The sequence below is a fragment of the Etheostoma spectabile genome, chromosome 7 (assembly GCF_008692095.1).
Source record: "Etheostoma spectabile isolate EspeVRDwgs_2016 chromosome 7, UIUC_Espe_1.0, whole genome shotgun sequence".
Classification (NCBI taxonomy): Eukaryota; Metazoa; Chordata; class Actinopteri; order Perciformes; family Percidae; genus Etheostoma; species Etheostoma spectabile.
In genome coordinates, this window is record NC_045739.1 from 18,888,166 (window position 1) to 18,909,753 (window position 21,588).

Genomic DNA, 21,588 nt, shown 5'->3' on the forward strand with positions numbered 1-21,588 from the left:
AACTCCATTCTATTCTGTTGATTTTAAGGTTGGTGTTTTATAGCTTTGCTAACCCTCTTCGTGTTGTCTGTGTAGAACTATGGTTATCTCTTGAAGAACATCAGTATGCGCTAGAGTTGATCATGGGTCGATACCGCAAGCAGATGCTCCAGCTGATGATGGCAAAGAAGGAGTTGGACACCAAACCTGTGCTTAGCCTTCATGAGAACCACGCAAAAGTATACCAGCTGTCTTCACAATTTCAAATTCTCGGTCATTAATAGGTTAGGATTCTAAATGGGTGCACATTTAAACAATGCATTGACTATAGGAAACACCTTGTCTTCTGACTGTTCTCCAGGAAGTGCAGAACCAAGTAGAGCGGATATGCGAGATGGGCCAGGTGATGAGAAGAGCAGTGCAGGTGGACGATCAGCACTACTGCTCTGTTCGAGAGAGACTCGCCCAACTAGAGGTGAGCACAGGGCTTAAGATTTGTGAGTGAATCCATATTTTTCTGGAAGCTTTTTAAAATTCTTTTAAATTTAAAAATAGGGGGAAACGCCGACGTTATTTACAATAGTTACAATACAGCAACCATTAGGCGACTTAAAAAATGGCGCTCTAACCGTTCAAAACGGGCTAAGAAAGGGGCGTAATGTGACCATTTTGGCGTTCCATAATCCCACCAACATGATTCCAACTTCAAGAAAAGAAAAGAAACACTTGTTGTAACTTCAGGCAACTTCAGGAGCCTCGGTTGGAGCTGGGAAAGATTAAACACAGGGTTTCCACACCATGGTACTCCACCGCTATAATAGGGATTTTATTTTAAATGAAAAGTGCAATTGTTACCATCAACATTTCTACCGTGGTTTACCATTACACTGGTAATCGTTACATCCCTAACAGAAATACATACAGTTCATACAAATTTTGCATGTATCACCTACATAAATATATACTGTAATTGAATAATGCGTGTTAGGTGTGTGACGAGACACCCAGCTTACGAGACTAGACACAAGATCGGGTTCACGAGATTGAGACGAGATTTTAACACTATTTTACAGGAAACATCAATGGAGAAATAAGACTAGAAGAATAGTCCTTTATTCAGTCGAAAGTCACAAAATGAAAACCGAGCACTGGAAGGTTTTGCCATAAACTCAAATGACTGGCTTCTCCTGTATAACTAACAGTTACACTACTTATTCCATATTTATGGTGTAGTCTCTTCACTCAGAGAACCAAGGTTACAACATAACCAAGCATTTTCGGGCAGTAGTTGAGACCAAATGTTTTGTAAAGTGAATTTGTCATTGTACCGTATACAGAGAGAAATAAAGTGCATTTGACTATTATTCGACATTGATTACGTTCAAAAGCACAAATAAATTACCATCAAAGACTCACCAGATGATTTTTGTGAAGAAAGATTCTATTTTCTCCTCTGCATTTTTTTAAATTGCGGCACTAAACAAAAGGATGAAGGGAAAACATTTCTCTTTGTTTAATATCATTAAAAGTAAAGTTTGGTTTTGCTGTCCACTTCCCAACTCATTTTAACAGAGAAAGAGAGGGGGGGGGGGTATATTTAAAATATGTAAATCTGTAAACCTGGATATATGTATTTACTGATGCAGCTGTCTTGAAGTGGGCCGTACGTCGGCTGTGTGTCTTGGCCTTTTCTTTTTATGTTTTTTTTCTGAATTTCTCATCCTATATTTTATATGAAGAATCTGTTGACCAAACTATGACATTTTTCTCTTGTAGTAATATGTAGTCATGCAGATGATTTTGGTTTAATAGCTTCCATCTAGAGATATTTACTGCCATCCAATTCATTAAGGTGAATTGAATTACATGTGTTGCACTCACAGCATTGAAAAATTTACAATTGCAGGGATTTCTTTTTCCGGATTAAAATAGCAAAAACGTATGTCGATTATCCACTGTAGATAGATACAACAATTAGATCTGGACATCAGTTTTTCCATAAATATATGGTTATTGTTCTTTAGATTGAGAACAAGGAGCTGCGAGATCTCCTGGCCATCAGCAAGAGCTCTGTGAAGACTGCAAGGGAAGAAAGCAACCAGCCAGCAGTGGAACAGTCCCCTCAGCCAGGCTCCTATGAGTGATCAGTACTGGGGTTGTGACCACAAGCTCTTCAAGACCAGGAGGCAGGGTTGATGATCTCTATACCTGTGTTTACCACATTATTTTTTTAAACATAAGATGGAATGCAGCCAAATCACAGCATATTTTTCTGTAGCAAAGGCCACTTAAACACAACATTTTGGCTATCAGATGTATTTACCTGCAGCTATATCTGGATGATAGCTGTTGTTTTCACATGTACAGTATGTGTAATATTACTGCAGTCGTGTTGGAGTGAATTTCACACAAGCCTTGACTTTTAATGAGGTGTCTTGGTTATTACTGACAAGAATTCTGTCGGAGCTAAGACACATGTACTGGAGTTAAAGGCAGTAATAGCAAAGGGGATTTGTTTTATTTTTGGCCAAAGATGCATTTACTCTTCTAAGACACAGTTTCTACCTCTTTGGTGCCCCTTTGCTGTTCCCACACACACACACACACACACACTCACACTGTGTAAAATGCTCATAACCACCCTTGCTTTGAGTTCACTTGAAGTCCATTGAGAAGCCAACTTGTAGTCTGCACCATTTTGAGAAGCTGTGCTTGATCACTCTGCCAACAATATGACTTTTGGCTGTTTGTTTCATACAGTTTGCCTGCTGAGGGGTAACGGTGGATAATTTGGATGTGATTGTCTATCACTAATGAATTTGATATGTTTGTGAGTCTGTTTGTCGACGTCGTATATAACATGATTTTTCATGTTTAGTACTTAGGTTCTGTGTTACCAGTTTTGTAGTTTTGGATGCAGACGTGTCCCAGCTGGCACATCTTTATTTAATGTTAACAATTTCAAAACATACCAAGTTTTTGTTTAATGAATACAAAATGTTTGCGCACTGTATGTGTCAAAAATTGTATATTGTCATCTCAGGAAATCAGTGTTAATACGGTGAACATGCTGTAATGACTTCAAGACAGTGTACTGTTTGTGTCAAACAAAATTTCATTCAGAAACTTTAAAATACATTTGCAATAAAAAAAATAAGAGGATGAATGCGAATATTTTTATGTGCCAAAACATGAACGTATTAGACAGTATCATGGGTGTAACTTTGGTTTGATAAGTGGAGGGGTGGGGGGGGGTTCCCTGCCAGAAAAGTGTTTTCTATTTGAATCCGTTCCTGCATTTCTACATACATTTAGGGACTATGATGATACAAAATCCAGGAAGTAATGAAGTTGATTATAATGATACATTCTGCCAGAAACAATAGCACTGAACAATGTATAAGAACAAGATGGCTTACTTAATTGTTTCTAGGGGGTGATCAAAAATACTTGTGAGAGTTATTTCATAGAGTCAAAAATGTCACAAGCTGGATTTTAAAAAAAGTTGGGGGAATATGTCCCCCATGTCCTCATTGGAAATTACACCCTAGCAGCAAATAAAGAATATATGGAGGTGAATTACTGTTCTATTCTCTACCACAGTATGGCGCTCTGGTTTTAACCATTGACTGATATAGGCCATGGTTCTAACACCTCGCGAGGTTTGCAAGCGGTAATGTTGCCTTCAAGTGAAGGGGAATAAAAGAGCTTTCGACTGTTGAAGTTGTTTTTACTCCACATACATTGTATCAACAACATAGAGTGGATAAAGTAAAATTTCTTTTGTAACTTGGCGTCCCAAAACCTATACATCAATTTATGCCTAAAACCCACAGCACTTCTTCACGGTCCCCTGCGTTTAAAATCGTATTACCGACAGCAAGTGAAAGCAACACCAAAGCATTTGACACTTGTAGTCGGAGGAGCTAGCTAATGTTCAGCATGTCTGAAAAGGAGCTTGGGAAAAAGTGGGACCGGTGCCTGGCAGACGGTGCCATTAAACTTGGTAAATATCCTAAGGTCATCCGCGTATAAAGGCATTGCAGTGTCCCAGAATAAGAACAAAATAAGCAGCAGTTTTTATTATTTTATTTTATGTTAGTCCACAGCTGTCATTGACTGAGCGAGAGGCTAACTAGCTAGCCATAAAGGGCTTGTAAAGGACAACCAAATGGCCAGTCATATCTCATATGTAACGTTAACGTTATGACTATTTTGATACGTAAAATTTGATTTAATTCCGTACTTGCATCAAGTTATGATACCATAGATGACGTTACTCATAAGTATATGAGTTTCACAAAGATTTAGCTGCTGGGAAGAACCTAAGTGCGAGCGCCATTCGTTAAATGATAAATGCGATGCTTTCTCGCTTATCGGTTATACGTCAACGTTAACTTAACGTTCCACCATTGCTCGGACATTTAGTAAGACACTTTACGAGACATTATGCACACTTTGACCTTCATTCAAAGATTTCTTTAATACAACATAAACTCAGTTTATAATTCCACAAGGTTATATAGACATGGCGACAGGGAGCAGTTGAGTTAGAATTATTTTTTAATTAAAGTATACGGTATTGCTTGATTCATCAATGATTAGGTTTCTGTAATTTAAATTTTTAATAAGCAAAGCACCATAAATTTGGCAGACGTTTGAGGGGAGTTTGGTGTGACGTCAGTGACGGCATCAGCTATCGGAGCCAGGTACCTGGCTCACTTTGTTTTAGGAAGGCTGTGTGCTGAGACTGCACGTGCGCCGCCCTACTGTATACATGAGTTTATTGCCATGTTTTTTTAGAAAGCAGTGCATCGCAAAGCAACTAAGTTTATGTTATGGCTACATAGAAAATATACAATACATAATGTCAATGTACATAAGTCAAGAGATAATATGAGACAGCATCTACACACAATAGAGAAATGAACAATGAAGCAATAGTACATTCAAAAGTCTATTAAAGGTGCATTGTCTTCCATGTTCTAATATTTTCCTCTTTTTCAGGCACTGGGCTGGGGTTAGGAATCGTGTTTTCTGTTCTGTTCTTCAAACGTAAGTAGTTTCAGTGGATTGTGGCTGTACTGCATCTTGAACCTTTAATTAAGCTCAGAGGTGCTTGACAGGAGGAGCAGAGCTAGGAGCACATTACAAGTAGCTGTCTACTGCTAGCAGCGAAACACTTTCACTTTCTTTCACGCAGTAACAGCCTTTTGAGTGTTTTTTGTCAAACAATAGTCTCATCTAGCTGAACACGTTCAATGTGAATTTATAATTTAGAGTATTTACTGCTTTTGTTGTGAGAAGAGCACTAACAGCATCCATTCTTAAAAGCACAAAAAGGAGCATGTGAATATAAAAGACGAACAGACGAGGTGTCACAGCGAGTGTGAAAAAGGATTTCACACGCCATCTCTGATATGATTTTAAATAACCCTGTGACATTCTTGAGAAGAGATAAAGTACCTGTTTCATTTGTAGGGCACACATGGCCGATTTCATTCGGCTCAGGAGCGGGACTTGGCATGGCATATGCCAACTGTCAGAATGACCTGAGGTCCTTTTATTTGCTGCACAGAAGCAAAAAGGTTTGTTTGTGCAATAAAACACATATGGAATTAATAACAACTAACAGAAATATTTCTTCATCTCTATTATAAGAAGAACAACCCTGTTATTGTTGATGTACATCAAGGTTCATATAACTCATTTCTCTTCTCTTTAACAGGAGCAATAGCTGCCAGTCATCGAGGGACTGTCATTGTTTTTTAAATTTTTTTGACATATTTTTGTTGGTTTTGTTTTGTCTTTGTGAGAGTCACCATTTGCACTGTTCTACAGTTAGATTAATGTCTTCCGGTTGAACGATCCATCCTAGTATGACTCTTGTTTGATTTGAATGTGCCTGATCAGGACAGCCTGTGTATATTTAATAAAATAATCATCATCACGACAAAAAATGATGCCCTGGTGATTCTTTTTTTTCTCAGATGCTTCATATTGGATGAAAACCATTTAAAATCATATTGAAATATATTATAGAAAAACAAGAGTAACAATGTAATGACTTAGAAAAGCTAGATTCTACTCCATCACTCCAAGCAGCAATTGTAATACTTGAGGGAGTAATAGGAGTCAAGTGTTATGTTTAAAAAGGTGGCGGTTTGGTTTTTTTTCTGACTGCGAGTGGGTGGGATTTTCGGAAATGATGTGGTGGAGGAAGGCGGGGAGAGCAATGCAAACGCTGTCCCAGAAGGTGGTGGGCTCGGTGTGGGTGAGAAGGGGTCAGAAGGTTGGCAACAGCTGATCGGATGTGGCAGATGACAGGGGTGTAGTGATGGAGATTAGTCAGTTCTGAGGGGGCATGAACATTGAGGGCTTTACATATTATGCTTAGTACTTGAATGGCAAGGCTATTAAAATATGGAGTGCACATGATTTTACCACATGCTTTTGTTATTATGTTATGTTTTTATTCAAGTGCTCCTGTTGGGAAGTGAATAATTATTTTCTGGATTGAGAATGTGGGAGCAAGGTGAAGTGACTTTATTGTTTTTTCAGTTATGTGATTTCTTTTTTTTTTTTTTCACCAATGGTAAATGAAAAAAATGAAACCCAAATCTACTGTTCGTTAACATTTTCCATGTTTTAATTGTTTTTAAAATCTGAGCCACCGTGAAAGCAATTAGACCTTTTTGACACTGACATTAGAAACAAAATGAAGACAAAGCTTGTGTAAATTTTGCAATTCTAAAAATGCTAAATAATAGATTGCATATGTATTCGCTTCACTCTGACGCATTTAAATCATCACGACTTGAGCAGCTAGGTGTTTCATGGAGATCAAGTATAGAATACACCCCTATCTGAAGGGACCAGCAAATGTCATCAGGGAAATCATTAAGTCAAAAAAGGATTAAAGAAATCAGAGACAAGGCTACTGAATTGGGAAGGATACCATAACATGTCCATGGCAGGGACTGCAGAGGGAAAAAGCTTAATTAAAATTGAGTTAAATCAAATTATATCCAGTGTAATTTAATCTTGGAAATCATAAAAACATGAAAAAGTCAGAGAGGGTGGCTTCTTTTTAGTCTTTGCTACAACTGCTCTTGTAAGAAAACTTCTAAGAGAAATTCTATCTTTGAAGAAAAAGCACTTCACATCAAATCTTTACAATGCCATATAAAAATGCCATACTAGTTGTCCCTCAATAGATAAAAACAGTATGACCAAACACGGAAAAAGACCACCCACACCAACTCCAATGCTGAAGAATTAGCATTTCTTGGCTGTGATTGTGCATGGTTATGCATTAACAGCTCACTGCTTTGACACGCTCCTTCTCAGAAACTGTGCGCTCTGGCTGGGAGGCACGCTGGAGTGGCCGACAAAGGGATTAACAAGAGCGAGGAATATAAAGGCAGCGTTACAAGGACCATGATACCTACAGAGCACTTATAAACAGAGTCTTGCGTACAAGTGACTGCTTCCAATTTTTTGTCTGTTTCGGCTCCCCTTCTCTGTTTCGCAGAATAAAAAGACTTGTGAAAAGCAGCAGAGCTCCAGCTCGGCGAAGGGCAGCTGTACAATTCCACTGCTGTGAGGTGAGGTATAATCCTGAGAATTATTCCAAGCTCCCTCCTTCTCCAGTAGTTCTTTTCATCAGCACAGCTCTCGTATGCTGAGTTGAGATATCTCTCTATGTGCCCTCCTCCACTGACTGTCATCATTGTGACATGCTGCTTCGAAACCCTCTGTCAGCTATCAAATTGCTCATTCTGGCTCTCAGCTGTGGATGAGGCAGGGACATGCTGGCCAGGATGGAGAGATGAGTGTATGTGGTTTTGATCACTATTCTGGTGCCAGTGGCACTTGGATGTATTCCTGCCAAATGGAGGTGGAGATATTTACCCATGGAGAACAGTAAACCTTGACAGCGACAGGGTTGGATGGCTTCTCAACACAAGACCTCTTTTTATGCAACAATGTCCCTAAAGCGAGATCTTTGGCTGCAAAGGAGAAACATCTAGTGGTGCCTGAAGGGGAACCTTCATTGGCGGTTTTCAACCAGCCCCATGGCTGACTCTCACTTGTCTGGCTCCGTAGGAAGCTACAACAGCAGCTCCCCCACCACCAGTGCTTGGAACATCACTGGCAGCGGCCCGTGGTTGTTGGCCTTTATGCTGACTGTCATCATCCTCATGACGGTCTGTGGCAACATGTTGCTTATCGCTGTGGTGTTTGCCCATCGCTCTTTGCGTTGCACCTCAAACTGCTTCCTTGTGTCTCTTTTCCTGTCTGACCTAATGGTGGCCGTGGTGGTCATGCCCCCAGCCATGCTCAATGTTCTGTGTGGGGCCTGGGTGCTGTGGCCTGCCTTTTGCCCAATTTGGCTCTGCTTTGACGTCATGTGCTGCAGCGCGTCCATTCTCAACCTGTGTGTGATCAGCCTGGACCGCTACCTTTTCATCATCTCACCACTGCGCTACAAGCAGCGGATGACTCCACCTCGGGCATTGCTCCTGGTAGGAGCTGCTTGGGGGTTGGCAGCTTTGGCTTCCTTTCTTCCCATTAAGATGAAATGGCACAGCTTAGGCCATTGGAGTGGACACTCATCTGTTCCTGGGATCAGCAGTAGCAACATCAGCTCTTACTCTGACACACTGTACCCAGCATCCTACTTTCAGCTGTCACCATCAGGAGGCCTTTCCTTCCAGTGCCGTCTGCAGGTCACCCTGCCCTTTGCCCTGGTGGCATCTGTACTTACATTCTTTTTGCCCTCGAGCGCCATTTGCTTCACTTACTGTCGGATCCTTCTGGCAGCGCGGAGGCAGGCGATGAGGGTCGCAGCACTGAGCCACCCACCACACCCCCATCCCTCTCTAGGGGAACCTTCCAGGCCTCCATCAGCCAGGGTTGCAGCAGGGCAAGCTCAGCAGGATAGAGATGACTACAGTCATCAGGAACCTCCTGTGTCACAAAATGTACCGGTAAGCCAGAGAGACTCAACAGTTAAACAAACCAGCCAGGCAGAATTAAAAAAAAATACATACGTATATAAATATATGAGCTGTACTCTAAGATCTAAGACTTTTTCTATGTACACAAAAGCCTCATATCTCAACACAAATATGTCTAAATTTGTGTTAGTGAGCACTTCTCCTTTGCCGAGATAATCCATCCACCTCACAGGTGTGGCATATGAAGCTTAGGCCGCATGATTATTGCACAGGTGTTCCTTAGGCTGGCCACAAGAAAAGGCCACACTAAATTATACAGTTTTACTGTATTGGTGAGGTCTGGAGGGGGGTCCAAAAACTAGTCAGTACCTGGTGTTATGGTTAGAGATAAGCTTCTCCATAATAGTAATGTAGGCAAGGGCGATAGACCTTGTAGCTTATATTATCTATAATGCTAGGATTGACCATTTCTACTGTCCTCTACTGTCCACAGCCGTCAGTGAACAGTGAGCGTTGTCTGGCTCACAGGCAGGGTCGGAGGGCACTAAAGGCCAGTCTGACCCTAGGAGTCCTCCTGGGACTCTTCTTCAGCGCTTGGCTGCCCTTTTTCATCACCAATATGGCTCAGGTCAGTAGAGGGACCAGACACTGACTCTATCTCAGATATGACACAGAAATGTTGTCAATGAGGGGAGGGGGTCGAATAGCTTCGATCCATCCAGGTTGCCTTCACCTGGATGCACGGGTGAGGGTTTTTTTTTCAACAATTTCCTTCACCATTTAAACAGTCGGATGTTGTTTGCCTTTTCTGCAATAGCTCTATTATTATCCTTGCTTGAGTCACTCAGTGTTTAGTTGTTTTGTTAATTTTCTCACATGTGTGGTGGGCACCAAATCAGTGTGAAAAAAATGCAACAAAAAGAAAGCAAAAAGGGGGGAAAAAAAACACTTGGATACTGGTCTATTTTTGTATTGGCCTGCTTTGGCGTCACAGCTTTGCCAAGCTATCTAACGAGGAAATAGATTGGCATTTCAGCTTCGTGACTCATTCAAAACCCAGCAAAAAGACACAGCACAGAATCATTTTTAATTAGTAGGCCTATTTTTTTTTTTAAGTTGTTAATTTTTATTTGATCAGACTAAGAACACACACTCAATAGTAAGCCAACATATTGGTGCCCATGAAAACCCTCGGCGAGAGTTAATGAATGTTAAAAAAACTGCTTAATCTAAATTGGTAATGACACTTGTTCTGTTTTTCAAGCTTACAATGATCCAGTCATTTTGATTTCCCATCTGTGCCCTCTCGCTTCTCCCCTGCATAACATAGAGCACAGAGACTTGACTGTCTGCGCTCTCCTTCCTTTTCACACCCAATGTGGTGTGTGAAACGCACCCCTCCTTTCTGTCCTATTCCCACCGCCTCCCTGTCTCATCTTGATAGTATTGGAAGATCTCCTCTAACAGCTGTCTCCTCCTTCACTAAACCTAGTGGTTATGTTCGAGATCATTGGTTTTTAACATCCAGACGCAATGTATTTACAAGTTCTACTCAGGGAATGAAGAGAGTGATGGACAGCCTATGTGAATCATGAGAAAGAAGAAAAAATGTCTTCTTTTATTTTTATGATTTCAGAAGATTTCATTCCAAATTCATAGGAGCCCAAAAGGCACAGGGTAAGTAAATACATACATGTTTAATGAATGGGCAATAAATAAAGATTATATTATTAATTTCTCTATTTACTGCATTTATGTATTTGCTTATTCATTTCAAAACTGCACTACGCAATAAGACACAGAAAGCAAATAGAGGAAAAAAAAAATTACATTAGAAATAAATACATTTACACAAAATAAATATAGCCTACATGTTGCCACAAAGATCAATTAGTGGGCAATAAATACACTTTTTATTTATTTCAAAATCTTTTTCTTTCTGTGTTCATTTTTTTCTTCTTTTTTGTTTCATATTTTATTTTTGATAGAAGTAAACAAAATAAACAAATCCACATAATGAATTCAGAATAAACTAATATACATTTAGCCAAAAAAAGAGAAACAAATAAGTTTATTAGACAATAAATAAATAGATCTGTCTTTATTTAGTTGTTTATTCATGTAATCATATCTATATATTATATATAAAATCATTAAAGGTGTCATTGGAAGTTTTTAAACAAAGTACTGTTTACATTGTTTGTATCCTTGAGGTCTTACAAACATGTTAAATGCGTTTCCTTCCTCAAAACCAATGTTTTGAATGTTTTAAATGTTGCCATCTTTATTTTTGCATCTACACTATATAAGAAAAAAAAAAAAAAAAAAAAGCATCAAAAATAAAATGACAATGCAAAATGTTATCCTATTGCTGATTGTGTATATACGTATATATATATATATATATATATATATATATATATATTCTATGATATACACATACACTGTATATATGCCCATAAGCAGAAAAAATACCAGCAGCAAGGTTTGTGTATTGTGTTGCCTACATGCTTGTGCACAACACAAATGAAACAGGGACTCTGTTTTTATGGGTAAAAAAACTCCCAGGTTGACTTAAGGTGACATTTCTCTGTATTTATTTCTAAAATTCATTATCTTTCAGATTTGACCCTAAATGAACTCTTGATGCCTTAATGGCTGACATACTTTCTACCGTCTTCATTCAGGCAGTGTGTGAGTGCGTCCCCATGGCGCTCTTCGACGCCATCACCTGGCTGGGCTACTGCAACAGCACCATGAACCCCATCATCTACCCGCTGTTCATGAGAGACTTCAAGCGGGCTCTGGGGAAGCTCTTGCCCTGCTGTTCCTCGCAGTCTCCGAGAAGACCCTCACCAGCGCTTTCCCTCTCTCTCCGCAACTCGGGAGACCCTAACATTCCCAGCAGCCCCCCCTCTCCGCTGCCTTCTGATCCCACTCAGCCCCCTGCCACTGCCACTGATGCGGTCAACCTGCTGGATGCCGAGCACGCTGGCATCGATTTGCCTCTGCTTCTGCCCAATCAGGTCGACACCCTGGATTGAATAGCAATTATGGAAATGCTAATATGGTATGTCAGGGTTTATGTTAGGAAAAGGATTCAAGACAAGCATTGAAACTTAAAACGATTTCTGATTTACTCACTCGCCTAAGAGGGGAAAAAACAAAAATCAAATTTAAATTTTTTTTTTATTCACAGAAAAATGTCTATGGACATAAAGTTCCACCCTTGCTCTATCTGGAATTATGTCTTTACAATTATGAAATATGGATGAAGAAACAGACTATTTCCGTTATCAGTGCCAGTACACAATGTAACTAGACCCTGAAACTCTATGCTCTATGCTTCACATTGGTATGGAAGGAATAGAGAAAAGAAAGGCCTTGAAGAAGATGCATTCACTGAATTATCCTCGGCCTTATGGAAATTAAATACTGTGAAATATCCATAGCAACCAGGCCAATGGATTAAAATTAGAAGGAGGTGAGAGAAACACACCTATTTTGTAGCATCCATCTTATCCCTGCGAAACACAAGTCATATTTACAGGTATTTGATCTCAGAACGAGTTTAGAAAACAATTTAGGACACTATTTACAGTTGGTACATTTTTTTACATCATTTACAAAATCATAAATTATTATTAAATTAATACATTTGTCTAAAATCAACGTGTCATGATAAAACAAAGCTGGAGATTTTCACTTGAGGCTGCCATATGTGTGCATTGACTTTTTAGCCGTCTCTGGCGTGTCAGTGTGTTGAGAATGGAATGGAGATTTTCACCAACAAAGCTCTGATGCTGGAAAAAAAAACAACTTGAGAAGACAAGATTTTACAAGGAAGCAGCTGGTACAGTAACATGCTCTTTACAAGTTTGGCTGCCTTTGTTCCTGTGTGTGTTCTGTACTCCAGTGTGTATCATCCCAGCTCCATGACGTGTGTTCATTATCAGGGTCGGCCTCCTCTACGGCGTCGCTCAGGGCATTTAAAGCAGACGCTGTGTTGTCATTACTTACACTCTCCTCAGAAGTTAGTAGTATATTGTTCCTGTCGGAGTCTGTATCATTTAAGGAGTCCAGCAGGTCCGAAATATCAGGAATATCCCAACCGTCAACCATCTCCTCTCTCTTATCCGCTTCTTTCACGTCTCCACTTTCTCCTGTGCAGGCCTCCGCCTGCTCAGCTTGGTTTTGTGTCTCAGTCACTTGTTGCTCATTGGGGGTTTGGTCAGGGATGTCCACTGTCCCTTGTGTAAATGTTACAAAGTGAGGAAGAGCAAAGGAGGCTCCTGGTACTTCTTTGGTGGGAACACCTACTGCCACCAAGATGGTGTCCATTTGACGCATGTAGTCCAAGTGACCTTTCACCTGGGAAGCAGAAACATGGTTTTATTGTCCCGGAGAAAAAAAAGGACATTTTTCTTTGCAAATTCCAGTGTATATTCCTACATTACATGACCAGGTACTGTATATAGTTTATGGTGCTTCAGACCACCCCTTTCTCTGCTTTGCTCGCCCAGAGAATTTGGCCCGTAAACAAGCAAAGCATGGCAATTAGAGTCCAAGCCCGGACCGCGGCCTGAGCCCGACAGGCATTAAGATATTTATGTCTGAGCTTGACCCGAGCCCGACACTAATGACACATGTAAGCTACGTTTTTGTGTGGAAAGCCCGCTTTTATTAAGCAACTGTAGGAAGGCATTCGGAAATGTCAACAGATGAGCGCATCAGTGCACACGGGGCAACAAGCGCACATTAGTAAGCGGTTTAATTTATCACGTTCAATGTGTTAACCTTTCCTGCTTGCTTCGTTTCCGATCGCGGAGCTCAGAAAACCAGTGGAGACTCGTTACCTCCAGGGCCCACATTATGAAATGAATAATGTTGGGGTTAAAATCACATTTCTGGGGCATCCAGATAGCGCAGTGTTCTGTGCGGATGCCCATGTATAGAGGCTTGCCCCTCGACGCAGCGGGCCTGGGTTCGAGTCCGGCCTGTGGCCCCTTTGCTGCATGTCGCTCCCCCCTCTCTCTCTCTCCCCCTTTCACACATACATATCTGTCCTGTCTAAAAATAAAGGGAATAATACCCCGAAAAAATAACTAAAAAAAACAGTGTGTCCAAAACTTGAAACATATTCCACCAACTCTGCTCCAGTCGCATCTACAACACGTCCGTTTCCTCACTCTCTCTTCTGTCCACTTTACACACACACACACACACACACACACACACACACACACACACACACACACACACACACACACACACACACACACACACACACACACACCTCTTAAAAAGGCACTGCAGCACTATTGTACAACATATGCCTTATCGTGCTGATGTGACTGTGCCAACCCAAACCCAATCATAATTTCTAAATATCTGTCCAAACCCGGACCGTCGGGCTCGGATCAGGTATCCGTACCTTAATGGCAGTTGGTCAAGGTCACAGCCCCATCCTCCACCTTGCCCTTCATCTCTCTTCCTCAATAACATTTAAAGTTACAGACTCAGAAATGGCAATATTAAGGAAAGCTCATTGTGGGACTGGCTCTAGTGGCTGTAATTCTGCACCAAGGCTGAATTTTGGGAAAGAGCCTTCAGATACAGTGTTAGGGGACCACTAAGGCCTATGTAAAAGCATCCAAAGAGCACCATGTCATGGGACCTTTCAATGTTAAATTGAGTGAAATGTGAAACCACTGATGCTTTACATAGTTTGGTAAAGCATCATCTAGTTTTCTTGAACCAGATGTTATCCACATGTTAGAGGTTCAATGTTGTTGAAGTGGAATCATGTTGATTTCCAAGGTGGCAGATAGGCACTGCTGTAAAATGAAACAGACCGGCAGGGCCTTATTTTTCTTCTTATCTTTTATTTTATTTAAGCAATACAACTGTCTCTTTTTAAGTGCTAATAAAATGATGAATTGCATCAATTAGTCCATGACTTCTTATATTATTATTTCACAGACTCTGACCTAACACACAAATGTGACAAATTTTATGCATGCAAAGTGTCAATTTGAAGAAACTGATGCGTGTGGGTTTCTCTTTAAAGATGAAAACCTTGAGAGGTTAAATAATCTTTAGCTCACATATACTTGAAAAAGAATTTATTAAGGGAACTTTAGCGGGCCTAATTTAAGTATATGCTCTGACTCACCACTGAGGAAAGATCCACATTGATTATACGCCGATCCTGGAGGTTGATTGGCTGTAGCCCAGCAACAGACATTTGTGCAGATGAACTTCGGTACAAGAACCCCAGGAGCCAGTCCCCTCTGACAGGTAGGTAGTTCAGAAAGTTATTTATTCATGAAATACATCAAACACAAATATTGCATCCAAAACACTGGACCTCAGGCATACCATGACATAATGATGAGTATATCAAAAACTAAAAAGCAACTGTAAGCTTTCACCGTAAAAATGTAGACATTTTACTAAATGCACACTAAAGGTTAGAGCGCTGTTAGATTACCTGCAGTAGCCGTTCACTATCTTTCCAGCCACTACCCTGGACATTCTCTCCCAGGCCTTTTCAGAGCCGTCCACAGGGGCCCCCAAGAGGACTACATCCTCCACGACTCCTTCACTCCCTGAGGAATTACAGCGATACAGGGCTTGTCAGAACAATGTACATAAAATGATGGAAGATGAGAAACTGAATTAGATTAATTGTTTTAATTACAAAAAATGTATAACCAGGTTTGAATACTTATTATTTAGGCCCGTCATAACAATTCTACTATGCTTCACCAGTGACTTAGGAAAAGAGATAAAAGTCATAACTTTAACCCAGGGATGTCTCATATTGAACAAAGACAGAAAGGAATTATGGGTGTCAATCTAATTGTGAAACATAATCAAAATACGGTTAATTCAAAGAAAGGGGTTTGTACCTTTGTCATTTGCCAGCTCCTGAAGACAGTAGTAGATAACTCTGGCCCCAAGACTGAAACCTATGAGGCTGACAGGCCGCTTACCCTTCAGATACAGAGAGAAACAGAAGAGATGCACAATTCTGAAGTAGCTTTTATCCTCCTAGTGTTTACTGAATATAAAAAGGTAGCACGATACCTGCTGTCTGCTTCTCAAAACCTGTGCCAGATTTTTCCCCACTTCAGCTGAGCGGTTCAGACAAACACACCACGGGTTGTCGATGACGCTGGCGGCTGCCAGCAAAGACGCAGGCCACGTCAGAGCCGCCACGATGCCTGGACGGAGTGGTGGTGTAAAAGACATTAATGCAGTACCAAGGAAGAATCAACACAACAAAAGGACAACAAGCTAGATAAGACAGTCGGTATTTTTTAAACAGAAATCAACTCATTATCAGCAATCAATGCCACAAAAGCCTAACCTTGTTACATCACATATCACAAGTTCAGTACTGGACATATCTGACCACTAGCACGAACACTCCTGTTTCAAGATAAAGACCCACTGAATAGAGTGCTTCCGGCACCCTCCTACCTGAGAGCACTGTGTACTTAAGCGCCTCCTGGGCCACCATGCTGACCAGCCCATCCAACAGAGAGGCCATGGCTGAGCCCAGATCCTTGAGGAAACGTGACTCCCACACCAGGCAGTACTGTTCCCCGCACTCGCCCAGGCTGCACCACGGGGCCTGGAACGAACCTGGAAGACAGAAGTTGTGTTTTTATGTGAGAAACAACTAAGCAGCACTTGTGAACTAAGTGGTAGTTTTAGCCATTGTATTTGAAGGGGGTACTAAGCTTGTTACTGAATGTATTTTTAGTGTGAGGGGGGGGGGGGGGGGGGGGGGGGCTGCATTGTTTTATGTAAAAGCAAAACTTAAGTGGTTTGTTTTTTTGCATAATCTCAGGTGAACGCTCTGGTCTAGTTTTAGAACATTATTTGCAAAACTGTTGCCCAGCAATCCCATCTATGTTCTTCTCGGTTTCTCTGTAATATTCCTGTTCTTGGTTTTTTTGCCACCTAACGACATCAACACCATTCAACATAGAAATTTCATTCAAACCTTAAATTGTTCATTTTACTGAGGACATTATCATAATTACCGTTTGTATCCTCCATACTAAAAAAAACATGTTTTGTTTTTCAGGATTTCAGGATGGTTTTGACGAATTTACAGAATGTTCTACTCAGTTTATATTAAGAGGCTTAACAAAGACAAATATTGGAAGGTAAAATGAATTGCTCTCATTTTAATCACACACATGTTTAGTGCAGTTCTAAGTTAAATTCAGTTGTTATGATGCCACGATGTCTTACGATTAACACTTCTGAGCGCAAAGTATCAAAAACAGACATTTGTATCTGGCTATTTTATCCATGAAAATGCTCTCAATTCATTGGACAGAAAATGCACAGTATATATTGATATTGCCGTGTAAATTATAATATACCATGATAGAGGACTAATCCATATGGCCCTGGAAATTGTAAGTGGTTGTAGTGACAGCAGAAGCCATACTTACTGTATTTACCACTGCAGAGCCAACCGGTCACCGCGATGGTGAGGTGAAGATGCTTCCCGGATCTCAGAGGCAGGAATTCAAATTCCTCTATCGCCCCGACACACTTCTTCATCTTATAGCCTGGAGAAACCATGTATAAAAATTCAGAAAAAGGTAGGAAAAGCAAAATATATGAAACTAACTATATAAACAAAATTCTAAAGATGAGGACTTCTTGCTGCATGCATCACGTCTTTCAACATTCTTACCTGTCAATCCAGCTCCTGCTGCTCCAAACAGGGAGGCCATGATTGCAATGCCAGTGGCTGAGCCCAGAGCAGCAGCCCCTCCTGCCCCCAGCAAAGCACTGGCCCCTGCTGCCACTAAGGGGGCGGCCAGCCCACCTGTCACACCTGGCAAAGGCACCAACAATGCAGTCAGAACAGAGAAAAAGCCAATCTGTGTAGAATGAAGCCTTTTAAAGAAAGGGTAAGTCTAGAAAGTGTGTGGTGAACTGATGCAAGAAGCAATCTTAGTGCATTATTTTGACATTATTAACAGTCTATGGTGATTTAATTATCAGTTGTTCAGCTCATCAATTAAAGTCTATTTGTCCACATATGATACTAGATGAAGTCCATTTAAAAAGGTTTTTAAAAGTACTTGAAGCAGAAATAATCACCAATCACAGTTCCTCCTCCCACGGTGGCTAGTCCAATGAGGAGGTAGCGGCGCAACTTTCGTCCTCTTTCTCTCTTCAGCCGCAGAGAGGACTCCTCTCTGAAGAGCAGAATCAGACAGACCATCTGAATTAGTTGAAATATTCATGAGCTCTAAAAAAATAAGCTGCTGGTTTATGGCACGTTTAACTGTCTTGAGCAGTGTTTACACACAACACACAGCTTACTCGCTCTCCTCTCCTGCTTCCCTCAGCCTCTCTCCCAGTGTTTCCTCAAACTCCTCCAGCTGCTGTGGAAAGACTCGTAGCAGACAGCTGACATGACGGATGAGAACCCTTGATCTGGCATCATACTGGCCTGTGACAGACCATGAAAGTCAAAGGAACAGGCTTATTACATTTGCACCAACTTAAAGTAGAGATAGTCATTAATTCATCAAAGGATTCTCACCGTCTTTGACAGAAAAAGACACCAGATCCTGTAATACAAAGTGAAAGCTGGTCATAATTTGTTGGTTTGTAGAAATTTGTAGGAATCCAAACACAAGCTAATTTGTTTGGTATGCATGATCAGTTATGAAACACTCCTATCAAACCACAAAAAGAAATTAAGAGTGAGTACAACCTGGATGATCGGGGTGGCCCCTGAAGCTAGAAGTGGTTCGGCCTGTAGGATGGAGAGAAAGGTGTCGGAGCCTTCAAAGCCCAGGCCTGACAGGAAAGCCCCCATGACCGGCATCACCGACTCATCCAGGTTCAGCCAGCGGACCAAGCCTAGCAGATACTTGTCCCTGAACACACTGAGGAACACACAGCTGCTCATCTCCTCAGGTTCACAGTTCAGTTAAAGCATTGTTATTCACAGTCTAGATAATCAAGTTATTAATGCAGACGGATATTCACATGTGGAAGAAAAAGCAGCATTCAGAAATGTTGCATTTGTGCAGGAAAATAAATAAACAAAATAAATAAATTAAAGTTTTTTTAATTCTAAATCTAATAGCAAACCTTTGGAATTGTCTGGATGTCTGAGACTTCTTAAAGATCAGGTAAAAATCTCTCTCTCACCCACTTAAATTTGACACTGGTAGATGACCACATGCATAACTGCACCTGCAAGTCCCAATTGGATTTTGTAGTTTTTGTCATTATGGAGAGGCAGAGTCAGTTTATCTAGATATATGTAACAGAAAGATATTAAAATCAAAGATGTATTCAACACCAGTAACCCCTATCTATCTATCTATAAATAATCACACTGTCCAACGATTCATAACGAGTCAGTGATCAGTCCCTTATCCCTTAAATAATTAACGTAGAATTAGAGGAAGTTGGATGGCAGATTTAAGCTTACTAGAAAAAAACCAAAGCAAGTCCTCTTCACAATAACTACATTGATATTAGTAGAATGTACACATACACAGAATCTCATGATGACATTATCCTTCGTGGCTCTGTTACCTGTTTTCAGGTCCAGTGAACAACTGGCCCAGAGAAACACCACACAGTGCAGCATAAGCAAACCGGCCCTGTTCAGTCAGCTGTCTGCTGATTATTTCCTCTGGGATGGGGTCACCTGGGGTATCTTGTGTTGTTCCAGCCCCCCCTGGGTCTAAGGTGATAAATAAACAAAGCTTAATAATTAACCCCAAAAAGCATAACAGGACCTCTTTAAGGTGGCAGTTTGATTCACATCATTGAAGAAACCAACTAGAAGTGACACATTACGTCATATTAAAGTCAACTGTTATTGGTATACAGACAATGTGTAGGTTAGAATATTTGAAATGCTGTCAGCAGGGACAGGCTCAAATCGCAGGTTGAAGCTTCAATGCGGTTTGGTGGATCACCAGCATGCCGAATTTATCAGACCAGCCCAATGAATTGGTATAAGGACTTAATTAGGACATACAAGATTCTGTCACCTATGAGAAGCCCGATTCGGAGCGTAGCTAGTTAAGTTTGACGTTTTGTTCTGACATTACACGGAATTAGGTTACACGGAGTCTGTCTAACTTTGTGCTTCTTATCATCTCTCTGATGAACTGACCTGAATTCAACATACAGAGGTAGCTAAAAGGAGACCTAAGTGGTTTTTCAACTCTCCTTATAGCTTAAAGTACATTTTAACAGCACACAACACATTTGTTAGCTGCTACTAACAGCTGAGACCACTGCCTCCGCCTGGACAGTGAACCAGCTAGCTAACGGTTCACTGGTTACTTTTAACAAGGTGTTCAATTTAATAACTTACTCTACTGCCGAACTAAACGAATAACTAAACGTGTCCTACGGTACCTGGAGCAAAATTGGTGTCCGTACTGCTATGTTTTTCCTCCATGGCTACAGATATCTCAACTCTGTAGTAGGCCTACTCTAAACTTTTGTTGCCTTCACGTGTTCCTCCTGAGCTATGATTTCTCCACAGCACACATTAATAAGGCACTACAACGCAATGGAGTTAGGTCTGGGACTCTTAATACATCCATGTAGAGACTACGGCACTGACCCAATCGATTTTAATGGTACATATTCCCCAATCAACCAATGCAACAAAACGCTTATTGATGATGTTTTAATGTTCGCTATCAACCCGCATACCTAATTAGCGTTGGATTGATAACATTAACAGAATAATGCATATCGGAACCACGTTTGATGATACGATTATGTTACTTTTGGAAACATGTTGGCTATATCACTGTTACCACCCTGCGCTGGGTTAAAAATGCAGCTTTCTGTCACAATAAAAACTTAGTTGGGTCATTCACATGGTTGTTTACATTTTGGTTTTAATATTGTCGACTGTCCTTGAAGCTATCATTTGTTTGCAACTGTTGAGTGACGTTACGTCGTCCACGTAGGCTTGCACAAAACGGGGCAGAGGTGTGTTCACGACTGACACGTTTGGAAAAGTTTTTGTCCGAGAAATTGTTATAAAGTTGATTAATTACACATGTTTAGGTCAGGAATGGGGGATTATGTGCCACGAGTGACTGATTTTACTGATTAATACTGCTTTACACGGAGAGGCGGGACCCAGTGAAACCCTCTTGTGACCACGCTAAAGTCTTTCTATGCCATAAAGAGTCTATGCCCGTGACACATGATCCAAAATCAAAGGTAGTTCAACTCCTGGCCAGTAGGTGTGAGTGTAACATTTATTTTCTCGCCTCGTATTCTTTTTTCTGTTGTTCTGTTTCCACAACCATGATTAGTGGTATGCCAATTATTTTTGCTGGTCACTTCCATTAACGCACGGCTACTCTTTTAATAATGTAGGCTAGAGTATACTGAAATGTGGCAGAGTTACCAGTCAAATTGAGCTGTAACGCAATAATATGCCTTATTATTATTATTGTTATTATTATTATTATTTGGTTGCCTTCTATCCACGCACATTTCTGAGTTGTTCCAAGGTCCATATGGATAGTCGCCTGTCTGTCTCTTTTTGTCTGTCTTTCTGTCATCTGCAAAATGCTTTCTCTCAGATGCTTGGTGGCAGCAGAAT

At 40.8% G+C, this 21,588-nt stretch overlaps 4 protein-coding genes across 4 annotated transcripts in view; 3 read left to right on the plus strand and 1 right to left on the minus strand.

Annotated features, from left to right (window-relative positions):
• The window catches only part of sike1 (suppressor of IKBKE 1), a 4,405-nt gene extending 1,280 nt beyond the window's left edge, over positions 1-3,125 (plus strand). The window contains exons 3-5 of the mRNA XM_032520138.1: positions 76-218; positions 341-454; positions 2,004-3,125. Coding sequence (XP_032376029.1) covers positions 76-218; positions 341-454; positions 2,004-2,123 — 377 coding nt within the window. The 3' untranslated portion in view covers positions 2,124-3,125. The remainder of the gene's footprint in view (positions 1-75; positions 219-340; positions 455-2,003) is intronic.
• A 611-nt stretch (positions 3,126-3,736) lies between these two features.
• On the plus strand, positions 3,737-5,939 carry micos10 (mitochondrial contact site and cristae organizing system subunit 10). Its single transcript, XM_032521705.1, has 4 exons — positions 3,737-3,985; positions 4,987-5,034; positions 5,461-5,567; positions 5,708-5,939. The coding sequence occupies exons 1-4, from the start codon at positions 3,913-3,915 to the stop codon at positions 5,714-5,716; spliced, it is 237 nt and encodes a 78-aa protein (XP_032377596.1). The 5' UTR covers positions 3,737-3,912; the 3' UTR covers positions 5,717-5,939.
• A 1,655-nt stretch (positions 5,940-7,594) lies between these two features.
• On the plus strand, positions 7,595-12,549 carry htr6 (5-hydroxytryptamine (serotonin) receptor 6). Its single transcript, XM_032520854.1, has 3 exons — positions 7,595-8,972; positions 9,436-9,570; positions 11,630-12,549. The coding sequence occupies exons 1-3, from the start codon at positions 8,058-8,060 to the stop codon at positions 11,984-11,986; spliced, it is 1,407 nt and encodes a 468-aa protein (XP_032376745.1). The 5' UTR covers positions 7,595-8,057; the 3' UTR covers positions 11,987-12,549.
• A 209-nt stretch (positions 12,550-12,758) lies between these two features.
• Positions 12,759-20,493, minus strand: tmco4 (transmembrane and coiled-coil domains 4). Its single transcript, XM_032520846.1, has 14 exons — positions 20,376-20,493; positions 19,539-19,689; positions 18,703-18,877; positions 18,529-18,556; positions 18,306-18,435; positions 18,081-18,178; positions 17,668-17,811; positions 17,420-17,539; positions 16,431-16,595; positions 16,035-16,171; positions 15,857-15,941; positions 15,436-15,553; positions 15,118-15,235; positions 12,759-13,313 (listed from the first exon to the last, which is right to left on the minus strand). The coding sequence occupies exons 1-14, from the start codon at positions 20,416-20,418 to the stop codon at positions 12,813-12,815; spliced, it is 2,013 nt and encodes a 670-aa protein (XP_032376737.1). The 5' UTR covers positions 20,419-20,493; the 3' UTR covers positions 12,759-12,812.
• Between the last annotated feature and the right edge of the window lie 1,095 nt (positions 20,494-21,588).